This window comes from Oncorhynchus nerka, linkage group LG22 (genome assembly GCF_034236695.1).
Source record: "Oncorhynchus nerka isolate Pitt River linkage group LG22, Oner_Uvic_2.0, whole genome shotgun sequence".
NCBI lineage: Eukaryota > Metazoa > Chordata > Actinopteri > Salmoniformes > Salmonidae > Oncorhynchus > Oncorhynchus nerka.
The window spans coordinates 103,998,365-104,014,926 of record NC_088417.1 but is presented as its reverse complement, the minus strand read 5'-3'; the positions used below and the strand labels follow the sequence as shown (position 1 = coordinate 104,014,926).

Sequence of the window (16,562 nt, the reverse complement as noted above, 5' to 3'; positions counted from 1 at the left end):
TCCTGGATGGCAGGGAGCTCGGCCCCAGTGATGTACTGGGCTATCCACACCACCCTCTGGTATAGAGGTCCTGGATGGCAGGGAGCTCGGCCTCAGTGATGTACTGGGCTGTCCACACCACCCTCTGGTATAGAGGTCCTGGATGGCAGGGAGCTGGGCCCCAGTGATGTACTGGGCTGTCCACACCACCATCTGGTATAGAGGTCCTGGATGGCAGGGAGCTCGGCCTCAGTGATGTACTGGGCTGTCCACACCACCCTCTGGTATAGAGGTCCTGGATGGCAGGGAGCTGGACCCCAGTGATGTACTGGGCTGTCCACACCACCCTCTGGTATAGAGGTCCTGGATGGCAGGGAGCTGGGCCCCAGTGATGTACTGGGCTGTCCACACCACCCTCTGGTATAGAGGTCCTGGATGGCAGGGAGCCTGGCCCCAGTGATGTACTGGGCTGTCCTCACCACCCTCTGGTATAGAGGTCCTGGATGGCAGGGAGCCTGGCCCCAGTGATGTACTGGGCTGTCCACACCACCCTCTGGTATAGAGGTCCTGGATGGCAGGGAGCCTGGCCTCCAGTGATGTACTGGGCTGTCCACACCACCCTCTGGTATAGAGGTCCTGGATGGCAGGGAGCCTGGCCCCAGTGATGTACTGGACTGTCCACACCACTACCTGGTATAGAGGTCCTGGATGGCAGGGAGCTGGGCCCCAGTGATGTACTGGGCTGTCCACACCACCCTCTGGTATAGAGGTCCTGGATGGCAGGGAGCTGGCCTCCAGTGATGTTCTGGGCTGTCCACACCACCCTCTGGTATAGAAGTCCTGGATGGCAGGGAGCCTGGCCTCCAGTGATGTACTGGGCTGTCCACACCACCCTCTAGTATAGAGGTCCTGGATGGCAGGGAGCCTGGCCCCAGTGATGTACTGGACTGTCCACACCACCCTCTGGTATAGAGGTCCTGGATGGCAGGGAGCTGGGCCCCAGTGATGTACTGGGCTGTCCTCACCACCCTCTGGTATAGAGGTCCTGGATGGCAGGGAGCTGGGCCCCAGTGATGTACTGGGCTGTCCACATCACCCTCTGGTATAGAGGTCCTGGATGGCAGGGATCCTGGCCTCCAGTGATGTGCTGGGCTGTCCACACCACCCTCTGGTATAGAGGTCCTGGATGGCAGGGAGCCTGGCCTCCAGTGATGTACTGGGCTGTCCTCACCACCCTCTGTAGCGCCATGCAGTGCTGTTGCCATACCAAGCAGTGATGCAGACTGTCAAGATACTCTCAATGGTACAACTGTAGAACTTTTTGAGTTTTTGAGGATCCATGTCAAACCTTTTCAACCTCCTGAGGGGGAACAGGCGTCTGTCGGGCCTTCTTCATGACTGTGCACGTGTGTGTGGACCATTTTAAATTCTTTGTGATTTTGACACCAAAGAACGTGGAGTTATAGACCCGCTCCACTGCAGCCCCGTTGATGTGGATAGGGCTTGGTTGCCCCCTCCATTTTCCTATAGTCCACGATCAGCTCCTTGGTCTTACTGACATTAAGGGAGAGGTTGTTGTCCCGGCACTGACCTCCTCCATTTAAGCTGTCTCATCGTCACTGTTAGTCAGGCCTACCACCGTCGTTTCCTCAGCAAACTTGATGATGGTGTTGGAGTCATGCGTGGCCATGCAGTTGTGGGTGAACAGGGAGTACAGGAGGGGACTAAGCACACACCCCTGTGGGGCCCCCTCGGCCCGTCGGGAAATCCAGGATCTAGTTGCCGATGGAGGTGTTCAGTCCCAGGGTCCTCAACTTGGTGACGAGCTTGGAGGGGACAATGGTGGTGAACGCTGAGCTGTAGTCAATGAATAGTATTCTCACATAGGTATCTGATTTACCGAATGGGGGACGAGGGAGGGCCCCGTACGCTTGCTTGTGGGTAGAGTAACAGTAGTCTAGGACTTTGTCCCTGTGTTGTTGGAAGTTGTTGGACGTTTGAGAGGTGGAGGGGGTGTGTTTACCACAGGGTATCAAGACGTTGTGTGATGTGGTGCCGTAGGAATAACTGGGAGGAGTACTGTACTGTATTCCTTTCCTTCCTGTGTAAAATTATTCACAAAGACACCTTTACTTTGTCTTCCCGAACCCTATCAGTAGTTTTACTCAGCACTGGTTTTCATAAGTATAGGAAACGTATACCACACTCAGCACTGGTTTTCATAAAGTATAGGAAATGTATACCACACTCAGCACTGGTTTTCATAAAGTATAGGAAACGTATACCACACTGAGCACTGGTTTTCATAAAGTATAGCAAACGTATACCACACTCAGCACTGGTTTTCATAAAGTATAGGAAACGTTTACCACACTCAGCACTGGTTTTTGTAAAGTATAGGAAACGTATAACACACTCAGCACTGGTTTTCATAAAGTATAGCAAACGTATACCACACTCAGCACTGGTTTTCATAAAGTATAGGAAACGTATACCACACTCAGCACTGGTTTTCATAAAGTATAGCAAACGTATACCACACTCAGCACTGGTTTTCATAAAGTATAGGAAACGTATACCACACTCAGCACTGGTTTTTGTCAAGTTTAGGATATGCATTCCACACTCAGCACTGGTTTTCATAAAGTATAGGAAACGTATACCACACTGAGCACTGGTTTTCATAAAGTATAGGAAACGTATACCACACTCAGCACTGGTTTTCATAAAGTATAGGAAACGTATACCACACTCAGCACTGGTTTTCATAAAGTATAGGAAACGTATACCACACTCAGCACTGGTTTTTGTAAAGTATAGGAAACGTATACCACACTCAGCACTGGTTTTCATAAAGTATAGGAAACATATACCACACTCAGCACTGGTTTTCATAAAGTATAGGAAACGTATACCACACTCAGCACTGGTTTTCATAAAGTATAGCAAACGTATACCACACTCAGCACTGGTTTTCATAAAGTATAGGAAACGTATACCACACTCAGCACTGGTTTTTGTCAAGTTTAGGATATGCATTCCACACTCAGCACTGGTTTTCATAAAGTATAGGAAACGTATACCACACTGAGCACTGGTTTTCATAAAGTATAGGAAACGTATACCACACTCAGCACTGGTTTTCATAAAGTATAGGAAACGTATACCACACTCAGCACTGGTTTTCATAAAGTATAGGAAACGTATACCACACTCAGCACTGGTTTTTGTAAAGTATAGGAAACGTATACCACACTCAGCACTGGTTTTCATAAAGTATAGGAAACATATACCACACTCAGCACTGGTTTTCATAAAGTATAGGAAACGTATACCACACTCAGCACTGGTTTTTGTAAAGTTTAGGATATGCATTCCACACTCGTTTACTTTATGTTTGATGGACCACAGTATTAACCTAAATTCTTCGTTTTTAAGAAAATGGAGTTAAAAAATGTAACACATCTCTTTTCCTGTTTTTCAGAACCATTCGGCATCGATGACTGAGGTCACATGACTAGCGGGGACCACGGTGGGACAACACCGGGTCACCTTTGCGTCTCCTCAACACAACTTCTAGGCACAATTATGTTTTGTACTGTGTCATACTACTACTGTAACAAACAAAAAAAGGACAGTATTCTGGTGTATGTAACTAGTTAGAGGCCGATGATTTGTACATTTTGTATAAGAGAGTATGTGCTGTAGCCTACCCTAACCCTGGAGATGTTACTACTGTAGGTCTGAACTAGGGTTGCAAAAGTCACGTAACTTTCCAAAAATATCCAGGTTTTCCACAATAGAAGATTCCCGGAATCGGTGTCTTAATTAGCAGGAAATCCAGGAACCCTTCTACTGGGATTTCTGGAAAGTCTGGGCATGCTGGGAAAATTACCGGAATGTTTCACCCCTAGTCTGATTTGTGTCGGGACTTCCTCCTCTCTCTCTCTCTCTCTCTCTCTCTCTCGCTCATCATGTTTTACATCGTGTCAGGACTTACTTACGCATTCATTCCTCCTCTCTATAGTCATGTTTTATATCACAAAGGAAATATAATATACGGTATACAGTCTATCTAATGTTATTGAAATATTTGATGTCGTTCTGTGGTATTTGTACAAATTCCTCACTCTATTCTGTTAGTTTTTTTCTGTACAATTATTGACTAAATTCTTATTTTGTATTATTATTTGTTATCTCTTGTGTAAAACATTTGGACCGATTTTTTTGTTGTTTTCTTTTATATATACATGTATTTATTTCTTGCCTGCTGATTTTTTCCGGAATGTATTTGTTATTCGTGTTGTTTAGGGGAAAACAACATCCCATTGGACTATGACACAGTGTGGTATTATTGTGTTTTGTCTTCTCCATCCAGAAACTGCCATTCTCTCAGCATGGAAGTACACAGTTGAACTATTTGAATAAATATTCCCAATTTGTATAGTCTTTCTTTAAAAAAAAGAAGAAAATAATTTCTTTTGAAATGCTGCATATATTTTTTCTTGATTTGTCCAAATAATAAATAGTTAGTAGCAGAGTATCTATTGTGTGGGCTTTTTATTCATTTCAACGAAAGTCTTTGCTGGCCTTGGTGGTATTGAGTGTAGATTTAGCAGACGTAATTAAATGAAATTGTGTGGGCTGCATTTCCAAGGCTTATTCTGTAGGTGATTTCGACAAGAAATTAGTAATCTTCCACCTGTGTTAAGTTGTCACCAGAATATTGGCGCTCTGTGAGAAGGGGAATACTGAATATATTCAACTGAAATGTGTCTTCCGTATTTCTCCCAACCCGTCATCGACACGCGGGGAGCAGTTCTTGGGGGTTAACTGCCTTGCTCAAGGACAGAAAGGCAGATTTTTCCACCTTGACGGCTCGGTGATTCGAATCAACAACCTGGCCCAAAGCTTTTAAACACTAGGCTACCTACCACCCATAGAGTGGCTACCTACCACCCATAGAGTGGCTACCTGCCACCCATAGAGTGGCTACCTACCACCCATAGAGTGGCTACCTGCCACCCATAGAGTGGCTACCTACCATCCATAGAGTGGCTACCGGCCACCCATAGAGTGGCTACCGGCCACCCATAGAATGGCTACCTGCCACCCATAGAGTGGCTACCTACCACCCATAGAGTGGCTACCTACCACCCATAGAGTGGCTACCGGCCACCCATAGAGTGGCTACCTGCCACCCATAGAGTGGCTACCGGCCACCCATAGAGTGGCTACCTGACACTCATAGAGTGGCTACCTACCACCCATAGAGTGGCTACCTGACACCCATAGAGTGGCTACCTACCACCCATAGAGTGGCTACCTACCACCCATAGAGTGGCTACCTACCACCCATAGAGTGGCTACCTACCACCCATAGAGTGGCTACCTACCACCCATAGAGTGGCTACCTGCCACCCATAGAGTGTTTAGTAATGTTTTGAGTCAGTCATTTAGCAGACACTCTTATCCAGAGTCATTTAGCAGACTCTCTTATTCAGAGTAAGTTAGCAGACGCTATTATCCAGAGTCAGAGAGTCATTTAGCAGACACTCTTATCCAGAGTCAGAGAGTCATTTAGCAGACACTCTTATCCAGAGTCAGAGAGTCATTTAGCAGACACTCTTATCCAGAGTCAGAGAGTCATTTAGCAGACGCTCTTATCCAGAGTCAGAGAGTCATTTAGCAGACGCTCTTATCCAGAGTCAGTCATTTAGCAGACGCTCTTATCCAGAGTCAGGGAGTCATTTAGCAGACACTCTTATCCAGAGTCAGTCATTTAGCAGACACTCTTATCCAGAGTCAGAGAGTCATTTAGCAGATACTCTTATCCAGAGTCAGTCATTTAGCAGACGCTCTTATCCAGAGTCAGTCATTTAGCAGACGCTCTTATCCAGAATCAGTCATTTAGCAGACGCTCTTATCCAGAGTCAGAGAGTCATTTAGCAGACGCTCTTATCCAGTCAGAGAGTCATTTAGCAGACGCTCTTATCCAGAGTCAGTCATTTAGCAGACGCTCTTATCCAGAGTCAGTCATTTAGCAGACGCTCTTATCCAGTCAGAGAGTCATTTAGCAGACGCTCTTATCCAGTCAGAGAGTCATTTAGCAGACGCTCTTATCCAGAGTCAAAGAGTCATTTAGCAGACGCTCTTATCCAGTCAGAGAGTCATTTAGCAGACGCTCTTATCCAGAGTCAGTCATTTAGCAGACGCTCTTATCCAGAGTCAGGGAGTCATTTAGCAGACGCTCTTATCCAGAGTCAGTCATTTAGCAGACGCTCTTATCCAGAGTCAGGGAGTCATTTAGCAGACGCTCTTATCCAGAGTCAGAGAGTCATTTAGCAGACGCTCTTATCCAGTCAGAGAGTCATTTAGCAGACACTCTTATCCAGAGTCAGAGAGTCATTTAGCAGACGCTCTTATCCAGAGTCAGTCATTTAGCAGACGCTCTTATCCAGAATCAGTCATTTAGCAGACGCTCTTATCCAGAGTCAGAGAGTCATTTAGCAGACGCTCTTATCCAGAGTCAGAGAGTCATTTAGCAGACACTCTTATCCAGAGTCAGTCATTTAGCAGACGCTCTTATCCAGAGTCAGTCATTTAGCAGACGCTCTTATCCAGTCAGAGAGTCATTTAGCAGACGCTCTTATCCAGTCAGAGAGTCATTTAGCAGACGCTCTTATCCAGAGTCAGAGAGTCATTTAGCAGACGCTCTTATCCAGTCAGAGAGTCATTTAGCAGACGCTCTTATCCAGAGTCAGTCATTTAGCAGACGCTCTTATCCAGTCAGAGAGTCATTTAGCAGACGCTCTTATCCAGAGTCAGAGAGTCATTTAGCAGACGCTCTTATCCAGAGTCAGTCATTTAGCAGACGCTCTTATCCAGAGTCAGTCATTTAGCAGACGCTCTTATCCAGTCAGAGAGTCATTTAGCAGACGCTCTTATCCAGAGTCAGAGTAATTTAGCAGACGCTCTTATCCAGAGTCAGTCATTTAGCAGACGCTCTAATCCAGTCAGAGAGACATTTAGCAGAAACTCTTATCCAGAGTCAGTCATTTAGCAGACGCTCTTATCCAGTCAGAGAGTCATTTAGCAGACGCTCTTATCCAGCGTCAGTCATTTAGCAGACGCTCTTATCCAGCGTCAGTCATTTAGCAGACACTCTTATCCAGAGTCAGAGAGTCATTTAGTAGACTCTCTTATCCAGAGTCAGAGAGTCATTTAGCAGACGCTCTTATCCAGAGTCAGAGAGTCATTTTGCAGACGCTCTTATCCAGAGTCAGAGAGTCATTTAGCAGACGCTCTTATCCAGAGTCAGGGAGTCATTTAGCAGACGCTCTTATCCAGTCAGAGAGTCATTTAGCAGACGCTCCTATCCAGAGTCAGTGAGTCATTTAGCAGACACTCTTATCCAGAGTCAGAGAGTCATTTAGCAGACACTCTTATCCAGAGTCAGAGAGTCATTTAGCAGACGCTCTTATCCAGAGTCAGAGAGTCATTTAGCAGACGCTCTTATCCAGAGTCAGATAGTCATTTAGCAGACGCTCTTATCCAGAGTCAGTCATTTAGCAGACGCTCTTATCCAGAGTCAGAGAGTCATTTAGCAGACGCTCTTATCCAGAGTCAGAGAGACATTTAGCAGAAACTCTTATCCAGAGTCAGTGAGTCATTTAGCAGACGCTCTTATCCAGTCAGAGAGTCATTTAGCAGACGCTCTTATCCAGAGTCAGAGTCATTTAGCAGACACTCTTATCCAGAGTCAGAGAGTCATTTAGCAGACGCTCTTATCCAGAGTCAGAGAGTCATTTAGCAGACACTCTTATCCAGTCAGAGAGTCATGTAACATACGCTCTTATCCAGAGTCAGTGAGTCATTTAACAGATGCTCTTATCCAGTCAGAGAGTCATTTAGCAGACGCTCTTATCCAGAGTCAGTGAGTCATTTAGCAGACGCTCTTATCCAGAGTCAGAGAGTCATTTAGCAGACGCTCTTATCCAGTCAGAGAGTCATTTAGCAGACGCTCTTATCCAGTCAGAGAGTCATTTAGCAGACGCTCTTATCCAGAGTCAGTCATTTAGCAGACGCTCTTATCCAGCGTCAGTCATTTAGCAGACACTCTTATCCAGAGTCAGAGAGTCATTTAGCAGACGCTCTTATCCAGAGTCAGTCATTTAGCAGACGCTCTTATCCAGAGTAAGTCATTTAGCAGACGCTCTTATCCAGTCAGAGAGTCATTTAGCAGACGCTCTTATCCAGAGTCAGTCATTTAGCAGACGCTCTTATCCAGTCAGAGAGTCATTTAGCAGATGCTCTTATCCAGAGTCAGAGAGTCATTTAGCAGACGCTCTTATCCAGAGTCAGTCATTTAGCAGACGCTCTTATCCAGAGTCAGTCATTTAGCAGACGCTCTTATCCAGTCAGAGAGTCATTTAGCAGACGCTCTTATCCAGAGTCAGAGTAATTTAGCAGACGCTCTTATCCAGAGTCAGTCATTTAGCAGACGCTCTTATCCAGTCAGAGAGACATTTAGCAGAAACTCTTATCCAGAGTCAGTCATTTAGCAGACGCTCTTATCCAGTCAGAGAGTCATTTAGCAGACGCTCTTATCCAGCGTCAGTCATTTAGCAGACGCTCTTATCCAGCGTCAGTCATTTAGCAGACACTCTTATCCAGAGTCAGAGAGTCATTTAGTAGACTCTCTTATCCAGAGTCAGAGAGTCATTTAGCAGACGCTCTTATCCAGAGTCAGAGAGTCATTTTGCAGACGCTCTTATCCAGAGTCAGAGAGTCATTTAGCAGACGCTCTTATCCAGAGTCAGGGAGTCATTTAGCAGACGCTCTTATCCAGTCAGAGAGTCATTTAGCAGACGCTCCTATCCAGAGTCAGTGAGTCATTTAGCAGACACTCTTATCCAGAGTCAGAGAGTCATTTAGCAGACACTCTTATCCAGAGTCAGAGAGTCATTTAGCAGACGCTCTTATCCAGAGTCAGAGAGTCATTTAGCAGACGCTCTTATCCAGAGTCAGATAGTCATTTAGCAGACGCTCTTATCCAGAGTCAGTCATTTAGCAGACGCTCTTATCCAGAGTCAGAGAGTCATTTAGCAGACGCTCTTATCCAGAGTCAGAGAGACATTTAGCAGAAACTCTTATCCAGAGTCAGTGAGTCATTTAGCAGACGCTCTTATCCAGTCAGAGAGTCATTTAGCAGACGCTCTTATCCAGAGTCAGAGTCATTTAGCAGACACTCTTATCCAGAGTCAGAGAGTCATTTAGCAGACGCTCTTATCCAGAGTCAGAGAGTCATTTAGCAGACACTCTTATCCAGTCAGAGAGTCATGTAACATACGCTCTTATCCAGAGTCAGTGAGTCATTTAACAGATGCTCTTATCCAGTCAGAGAGTCATTTAGCAGACGCTCTTATCCAGAGTCAGTGAGTCATTTAGCAGACGCTCTTATCCAGAGTCAGAGAGTCATTTAGCAGACGCTCTTATCCAGTCAGAGAGTCATTTAGCAGACGCTCTTATCCAGTCAGAGAGTCATTTAGCAGACGCTCTTATCCAGAGTCAGTCATTTAGCAGACGCTCTTATCCAGCGTCAGTCATTTAGCAGACACTCTTATCCAGAGTCAGAGAGTCATTTAGCAGACGCTCTTATCCAGAGTCAGTCATTTAGCAGACGCTCTTATCCAGAGTAAGTCATTTAGCAGACGCTCTTATCCAGAGTCAGTCAGTCATTTAGCAGACGCTCTTATCCAGAGTCAGGGAGTCATTTAGCAGACGCTCTTATCCAGAGTCAGGGAATCATTTAGCAGACGCTCTTATCCAGAGTCAGAGAGTCATTTAGCAGACGCTCTTATCCAGTCAGAGAGTCATGTAACATACGCTCTTATCCAGAGTCAGTCAGTCATTTAGCAGACGCTCTTATCCAGAGTCAGTCAGTCATTTAGCAGACGCTCTTATCCAGAGTCAGGGAGTCATTTAGCAGACACTCTTATCCAGAGTCAGGGAGTCATTTAGCAGACGCTCTTATCCAGAGTCAGGGAGTCATTTAGCAGACGCTCCTATCCAGAGCGACTTACAGTTAGTGTATTCTTCATAAGATGGCTAGGTGGGACAACCACATAGGACCCATTGGGCTGCCAGGACAGAGAACAGGTTGGACTGGGCTGAGCGGGAACTGCCCTCCCGTAGATTTGAGCAGAGCCATTTGGAGTGACTCATGTTGTTGATCCATCCTCAGTTTTCTCCTTTAACAGCCATTAAACTCTGTAACTGTTTTAAAGTCACCATTGACCTCATGGTGAAATCCCTGAGCGGTTTCCTTCCTCTCCGGCAACTGAGTTAGGAAGGACGCCTGTATCTTTGTAGTGACTGGGTGTATTGATACACCATTCCAAGTGTAACTAATAACTTCACCAAAGGGATATTCAATATCTGCTTCTTTTTTTCCCTTTTTTTACTCATCTACCAATCGGTGCCCTTCTTTGCGAGGCATTAGAAAACCTCCCTGGTCTTTGTGGTTGAATCTGTTTGACAACTTACAATTAATCTGTATGTGTGAGATACAGAGAGAAGGTAGTCATTCAAAAATCATGTTAAACACTATAATTGCACACAGAGTGAGTCCATGGAATGTATTCTGTTACTTGTTAAGCACATTTTTACTCCTGAACTTATTTAGGCTTGCCTTAACAATGGGTTGCATTTTGACTCAAGACATTTCAGCTTTTAACTTTTAATTCCTTTGTGAAAAATTGTAAAAACATAATTCCACTTTGACATTATGGGGTATTGTGTAGTAGTGTAGTGTAGCCCTCACAGTGAAATACTGAATACAACAGGTGTAGCCCTCACAGTGAAATGCTGAATACAACAGGTGTAGCCCTCACAGTGAAATACTGAATACAACAGGTGTAGTAGACCTTACAGTGAAATACTGAATACAACAGGTGTAGGCCTCACAGTGAAATGCTGAATACAACAGGTGTAGCCCTCACAGTGAAATACTGAATACAACAGGTGTAGTAGACCTTACAGTGAAATACTGAAAACAACAGGTGTAGCCCTCACAGTGAAATACTGAATACAACAGGTGTAGTAGACCTCACAGTGAAATGCTGAATAAAACAGGTGTAGTAGACCTTACAGTGAAATGCTGAATACAACAGGTGTAGTAGACCTTACAGTGAAATGCTGAATACAACAGGTGTAGTAGACCTTACAGTGAAATGTTGAATACAACAGGTGTAGTAGACCTCACAGTGAAATGCTGAATACAACAGGTGTAGTAGACCTTACAGTAAAATGCTGAATACAACAGGTGTAGTAGACCTCACAGTGAAATACTGAATACAACAGGTGTAGTAGACCTTACAGTAAAATGCTGAATACAACAGGTGTAGTAGACCTCACAGTGAAATACTGAATACAACAGGTGTAGTAGACCTTACAGTAAAATGCTGAATACAACAGGTGTAGTAGACCTTACAGTGAAATGCTGAATACAACAGGTGTAGTAGACCTTACAGTGAAATGCTGAATACAACAGGTGTAGTAGACCTTACAGTAAAATGCTGAATACAACAGGTGTAGTAGACCTCACAGTGAAATACTGAATACAACAGGTGTAGTAGACCTTACAGTAAAATGCTGAATACAACAGGTGTAGTAGACCTCACAGTGAAATGCTGAATACAACAGGTGTAGTAGACCTTACAGTGAAATGCTGAATACAACAGGTGTAGTAGACCTCACAGTGAAATGCTGAATACAACAAGTGTAGTAGACCTTACAGTGAAATGCTGAATACAACAGGTGTAGCCCTCACAGTGAAATGCTGAATACAACAGGTGTAGTAGACATTACAGTGAAATGCTGAATACAACAGGTGTAGTAGACCTCACAGTGAAATGCTGAATACAACAGGTGTAGTAGACCTCACAGTGAAATACTGAATACAACAGGTGTAGTAGACCTTACAGTGAAATGCTGAATACAACAGGTGTATTAGACCTCACAGTGAAATGCTGTATACAACAGGTGTAGTGGACCTTACAGTAAAATGCTGAATACAACAGGTGTAGTAGACCTCACAGTGAAATGCTGAATACAACAGGTGTAGTAGACCTTACTGCTTACTTACTGTTGTACTTCCGGGTTGGAGCGAGCGGTCGCATCCGCGCTTCGGTCTGCTTCGGTCTGCAGGTTGTATAACTTTTCATTACATTTCATTACATTTCATTATAGTACAACGGTTTGATTTGTCTAATCTTAGCAATTTCTTCTTAGCTAGCTACATAGCCGTCTTTGTATCAAAGATAATTGCGTAATTATCGTATTTCGTCGTCCTCCTATCTGCCCAGCAGCTAGCCAGCTAGCAAACATTCACCGTCTACCGTAGCACTGTAGTAACTATCACACTCAACTGAACGACTTGATTAGTGTAGTGTTAGCTAGCTACATAGTTGTCTTTGCTGTCTTCGTATCCAAGATAATTGTGTAGTTTAGAGTGTGTAGTCTTAGAGTGATTATCTTAATTTACCGAGGTTAGCTAGCCAGCTATTTGTCGTCCTTAACGTAGGAGTCACTCCTAGCTAGCCAACAGCTAGCCAACGTCTACTGAATAGAACTTTCGCATTCCGGTCGCATTCCGCTTCGCTCCCCAGGTAGTATCACATTTTCATTTCATTTCATTACAGTCCCAACGGTGTGATTTGTTTGATCGTAGCTAGCTACATAGCTAGCTACATAGCCGTCTTTGTTTCAAAGATAATTGTGTAGTCTAGAGCGATTTTCTAGGTTAGCTAGCCAGCTATTGTCGTTCTTTTAACGCAACGTAACGTAATCAACACTGCTAGCTAGCCAGCTAGCCCCGAATAGCAGCATTGTAGAAACTTTACACTCAACGGAACGACTTGATTAGTGTAGTGTCAACAACGCAGCCACTGCCAGCTAGCCTACAAAGTCAACAACGCAGCCACTGCCAGCTAGCCTACCTCAGCAGTACTGTATCATTTTAATAATTTTAGTCAATTAGATTCTTGCTACGTAAGCTTAACTTTCTGAACATTCGAGACGTGTAGTTCACTTGTCATTCCAATCTCCTTTGCATTAGCGTAGCCTCTTCTCTAGCCTGTCAACTATGTGTCTGTCTATCCCTGTTCTCTCCTCTCTGCACAGACCATACAAACGCTCCACACCGCGTGGCCGCGGCCACCCTAATCTGGCGGTCCCAGCGAGCACGACCCACGTGGAGTTCCAGGTCTCCGGTAGCCTCTGGAACTGCCGATCTGCGGCCAACAAGGCAGAGTTCATCTCAGCCTATGCTTCCCTCCAGTCCCTCGACTTCTTGGCACTGACGGAAACATGGATCACCACAGACAACACCGCTACTCCTACTGCTCTCTCTTCGTCCGCCCACGTGTTCTCGCACACCCCGAGAGCTTCTGGTCAGCGGGGTGTTGGCACCGGGATCCTCATCTCTCCCAAGTGGTCATTCTCTCTTTCTCCCCTTACCCATCTGTCTATCGCCTCCTTTGAATTCCATGCTGTCACAGTTACCAGCCCTTTCAAGCTTAACATCCTTATCATTTATCGCCCTCCAGGTTCCCTCGGAGAGTTCATCAATGAGCTTGATGCCTTGATAAGCTCCTTTCCTGAGGACGGCTCACCTCTCACAGTTCTGGGCGACTTTAACCTCCCCACGTCTACCTTTGACTCATTCCTCTCTGCCTCCTTCTTTCCACTCCTCTCCTCTTTTGACCTCACCCTCTCACCTTCCCCCTACTCACAAGGCAGGCAATACGCTCGACCTCATCTTTACTAGATGCTGTTCTTCCACTAACCTCATTGCAACTCCCCTCCAAGTCTCCGACCACTACCTTGTATCCTTTTCCCTCTCGCTCTCATCCAACACTTCCCACACTGCCCCTACTCGGATGGTATCGCGCCGTCCCAACCTTCGCTCTCTCTCCCCGCTACTCTCTCCTCTTCCATCCTATCATCTCTTCCCTCTGCTCAAACCTTCTCCAACCTATCTCCTGATTCTGCCTCCTCAACCCTCCTCTCCTCCCTTTCTGCATCCTTTGACTCTCTATGTCCCCTATCCTCCAGGCCGGCTCGGTCCTCCCCTCCCGCTCCGTGGCTCGACGACTCATTGCGAGCTCACAGAACAGGACTCCGGGCAGCCGAGCGGAAATGGAGGAAAACTCGCCTCCCTGCGGACCTGGCATCCTTTCACTCCCTCCTCTCTACATTTTCCTCCTCTGTCTCTGCTGCTAAAGCCACTTTCTACCACTCTAAATTCCAAGCATCTGCCTCTAACCCTAGGAAGCTCTTTGCCACCTTCTCCTCCCTCCTGAATCCTCCTCCCACTCCCCCCCCCCTCCTCCCTCTCTGCAGATGACTTCGTCAACCATTTTGAAAAGAAGGTCGACGACATCCGATCCTCGTTTGCTAAGTCAAACGACACCGCTGGTTCTGCTCACACTGCCCTACTCTGTGCTCTGACCTCTTTCTCCCCTCTCTCTCCAGATTACATCTCGCGTCTTGTGACGGCCGGCCGCCCAACAACCTGCCCGCTTGACCCTATCCCCTCCTCTCTTCTCCAGACCATTTCCGGTGACCTTCTCCCTTACCTCACCTCGCTCATCAACTCATCCCTGACCGCTGGCTACGTCCCTCCCGTCTTCAAGAGAGCGAGAGTTGCACCCCTTCTGAAAAAACCTACACTCGATCCCTCCGATGTCAACAACTACAGACCAGTATCCCTTCTTTCTTTTCTCTCCAAAACTCTTGAACGTGCCGTCCTTGGCCAGCTCTCCCGCTATCTCTCTCAGAATGACCTTCTTGATCCAAATCAGTCAGGTTTCAAGACTAGTCATTCAACTGAGACTGCTCTTCTCTGTATCACGGAGGCGCTCCGCACTGCTAAAGCTAACTCTCTCTCCTCTGCTCTCATCCTTCTAGACCTATCGGCTGCCTTCGATACTGTGAACCATCAGATCCTCCTCTCCACCCTCTCCGAGTTGGGCATCTCCGTCGCGGCCCATGCTTGGATTGCGTCCTACCTGACAGGTCGCTCCTACCAGGTGGCGTGGCGAGAATCTGTCTCCTCACCACGCGCTCTCACCACTGGTGTCCCCCAGGGCTCTGTTCTAGGCCCTCTCCTATTCTCGCTATACACCAAGTCACTTGGCTCTGTCATAACCTCACATGGTCTCTCCTATCATTGCTATGCAGACGACACACAATTAATCTTCTCCTTTCCCCCCTCTGATGACCAGGTGGCGAATCGCATCTCTGCATGTCTGGCAGACATATCAGTGTGGATGACGGATCACCACCTCAAGCTGAACCTCGGCAAGACGGAGCTGCTCTTCCTCCCGGGGAAGGACTGCCCGTTCCATGATCTCGCCATCACGGTTGACAACTCCATCGTGTCCTCCTCCCAGAGCGCTAAGAACCTTGGCGTGATCCTGGACAACACCCTGTCGTTCTCAACTAACATCAAGGCGGTGGCCCGTTCCTGTAGGTTCATGCTCTACAACATCCGCAGAGTACGACCCTGCCTCACACAGGAAGCGGCGCAGGTCCTAGTCCAGGCACTTGTCATCTCCCGTCTGGAATACTGCAACTCGCTGTTGGCTGGGCTCCCTGCCTGTGCCATTAAACCCCTACAACTCATCCAGAACGCCGCAGCCCGTCTGGTGTTCAACCTTCCCAAGATCTCTCACGTCACCCCGCTCCTCCGCTCTCTCCACTGGCTTCCAGTTGAAGCTCGCATCCGCTACAAGACCATGGTGCTTGCCTACGGAGCTGTGAGGGGAACGGCACCTCAGTACCTCCAGGCTCTGATCAGGCCCTACACCCAAACAAGGGCACTGCGTTCATCCACCTCTGGCCTGCTCGCCTCCCTACCACTGAGGAAGTACAGTTCCCGCTCAGCCCAGTCAAAACTGTTCGCTGCTCTGGCCCCCCAATGGTGGAACAAACTCCCTCACGACGCCAGGACAGCGGAGTCAATCACCACCTTCCGGAGACACCTGAAACCCCACCTCTTTAAGGAATACCTAGGATAGGATAAAGTAATCCTTCTCACCCCCTTAAAAGACTTAGATGCACTATTGTAAAGTGGCTGTTCCACCGGATGTCATAAGGTGAAAGCACCAATTTGTAAGTCGCTCTGGATAAGAGCGTCTGCTAAATGACTTAAATGTTAAATGTAAATGTAACCTTACAGTGAAATGCTGTATACAACAGGTGTAGTAGACCTCACAGTGAAATGCTGAATACAACAGGTGTAGTAGACCTTACAGTGAAATACTGAATACAACAGGTGTAGTAGACCTCACAGTGAAATGCTGAATACAACAGGTGTAGTAGACCTCACAGTGAAATGCTGAATACAACAGGTGTAGTAGACCTTACAGTGAAATACTGAATACAACAGGTGTAGTAGACCTCACAGTGAAATACTGAATACAACAGGTGTAGTAGACCTTACAGTGAAATACTGAATACAACAGGTGTAGTAGACCTCACAGTGAAATACTGAATACAACAGGTGTAGTAGACCT

General features: G+C 46.4%; 1 protein-coding gene across 1 annotated transcript in view; it reads left to right on the top strand.

The window, feature by feature from the left end:
- LOC115115126 (phospholipid phosphatase-related protein type 1) overlaps positions 1–4,522 on the top strand; it is a 124,215-nt gene extending 119,693 nt beyond the window's left edge. The window contains exon 6 of the mRNA XM_065007685.1: positions 3,464–4,522. Within this exon, the coding sequence (XP_064863757.1) occupies positions 3,464–3,496 (33 nt within the window). The 3' untranslated portion in view covers positions 3,497–4,522. The remainder of the gene's footprint in view (positions 1–3,463) is intronic.
- Positions 4,523–16,562: the final 12,040 nt, after the last annotated feature.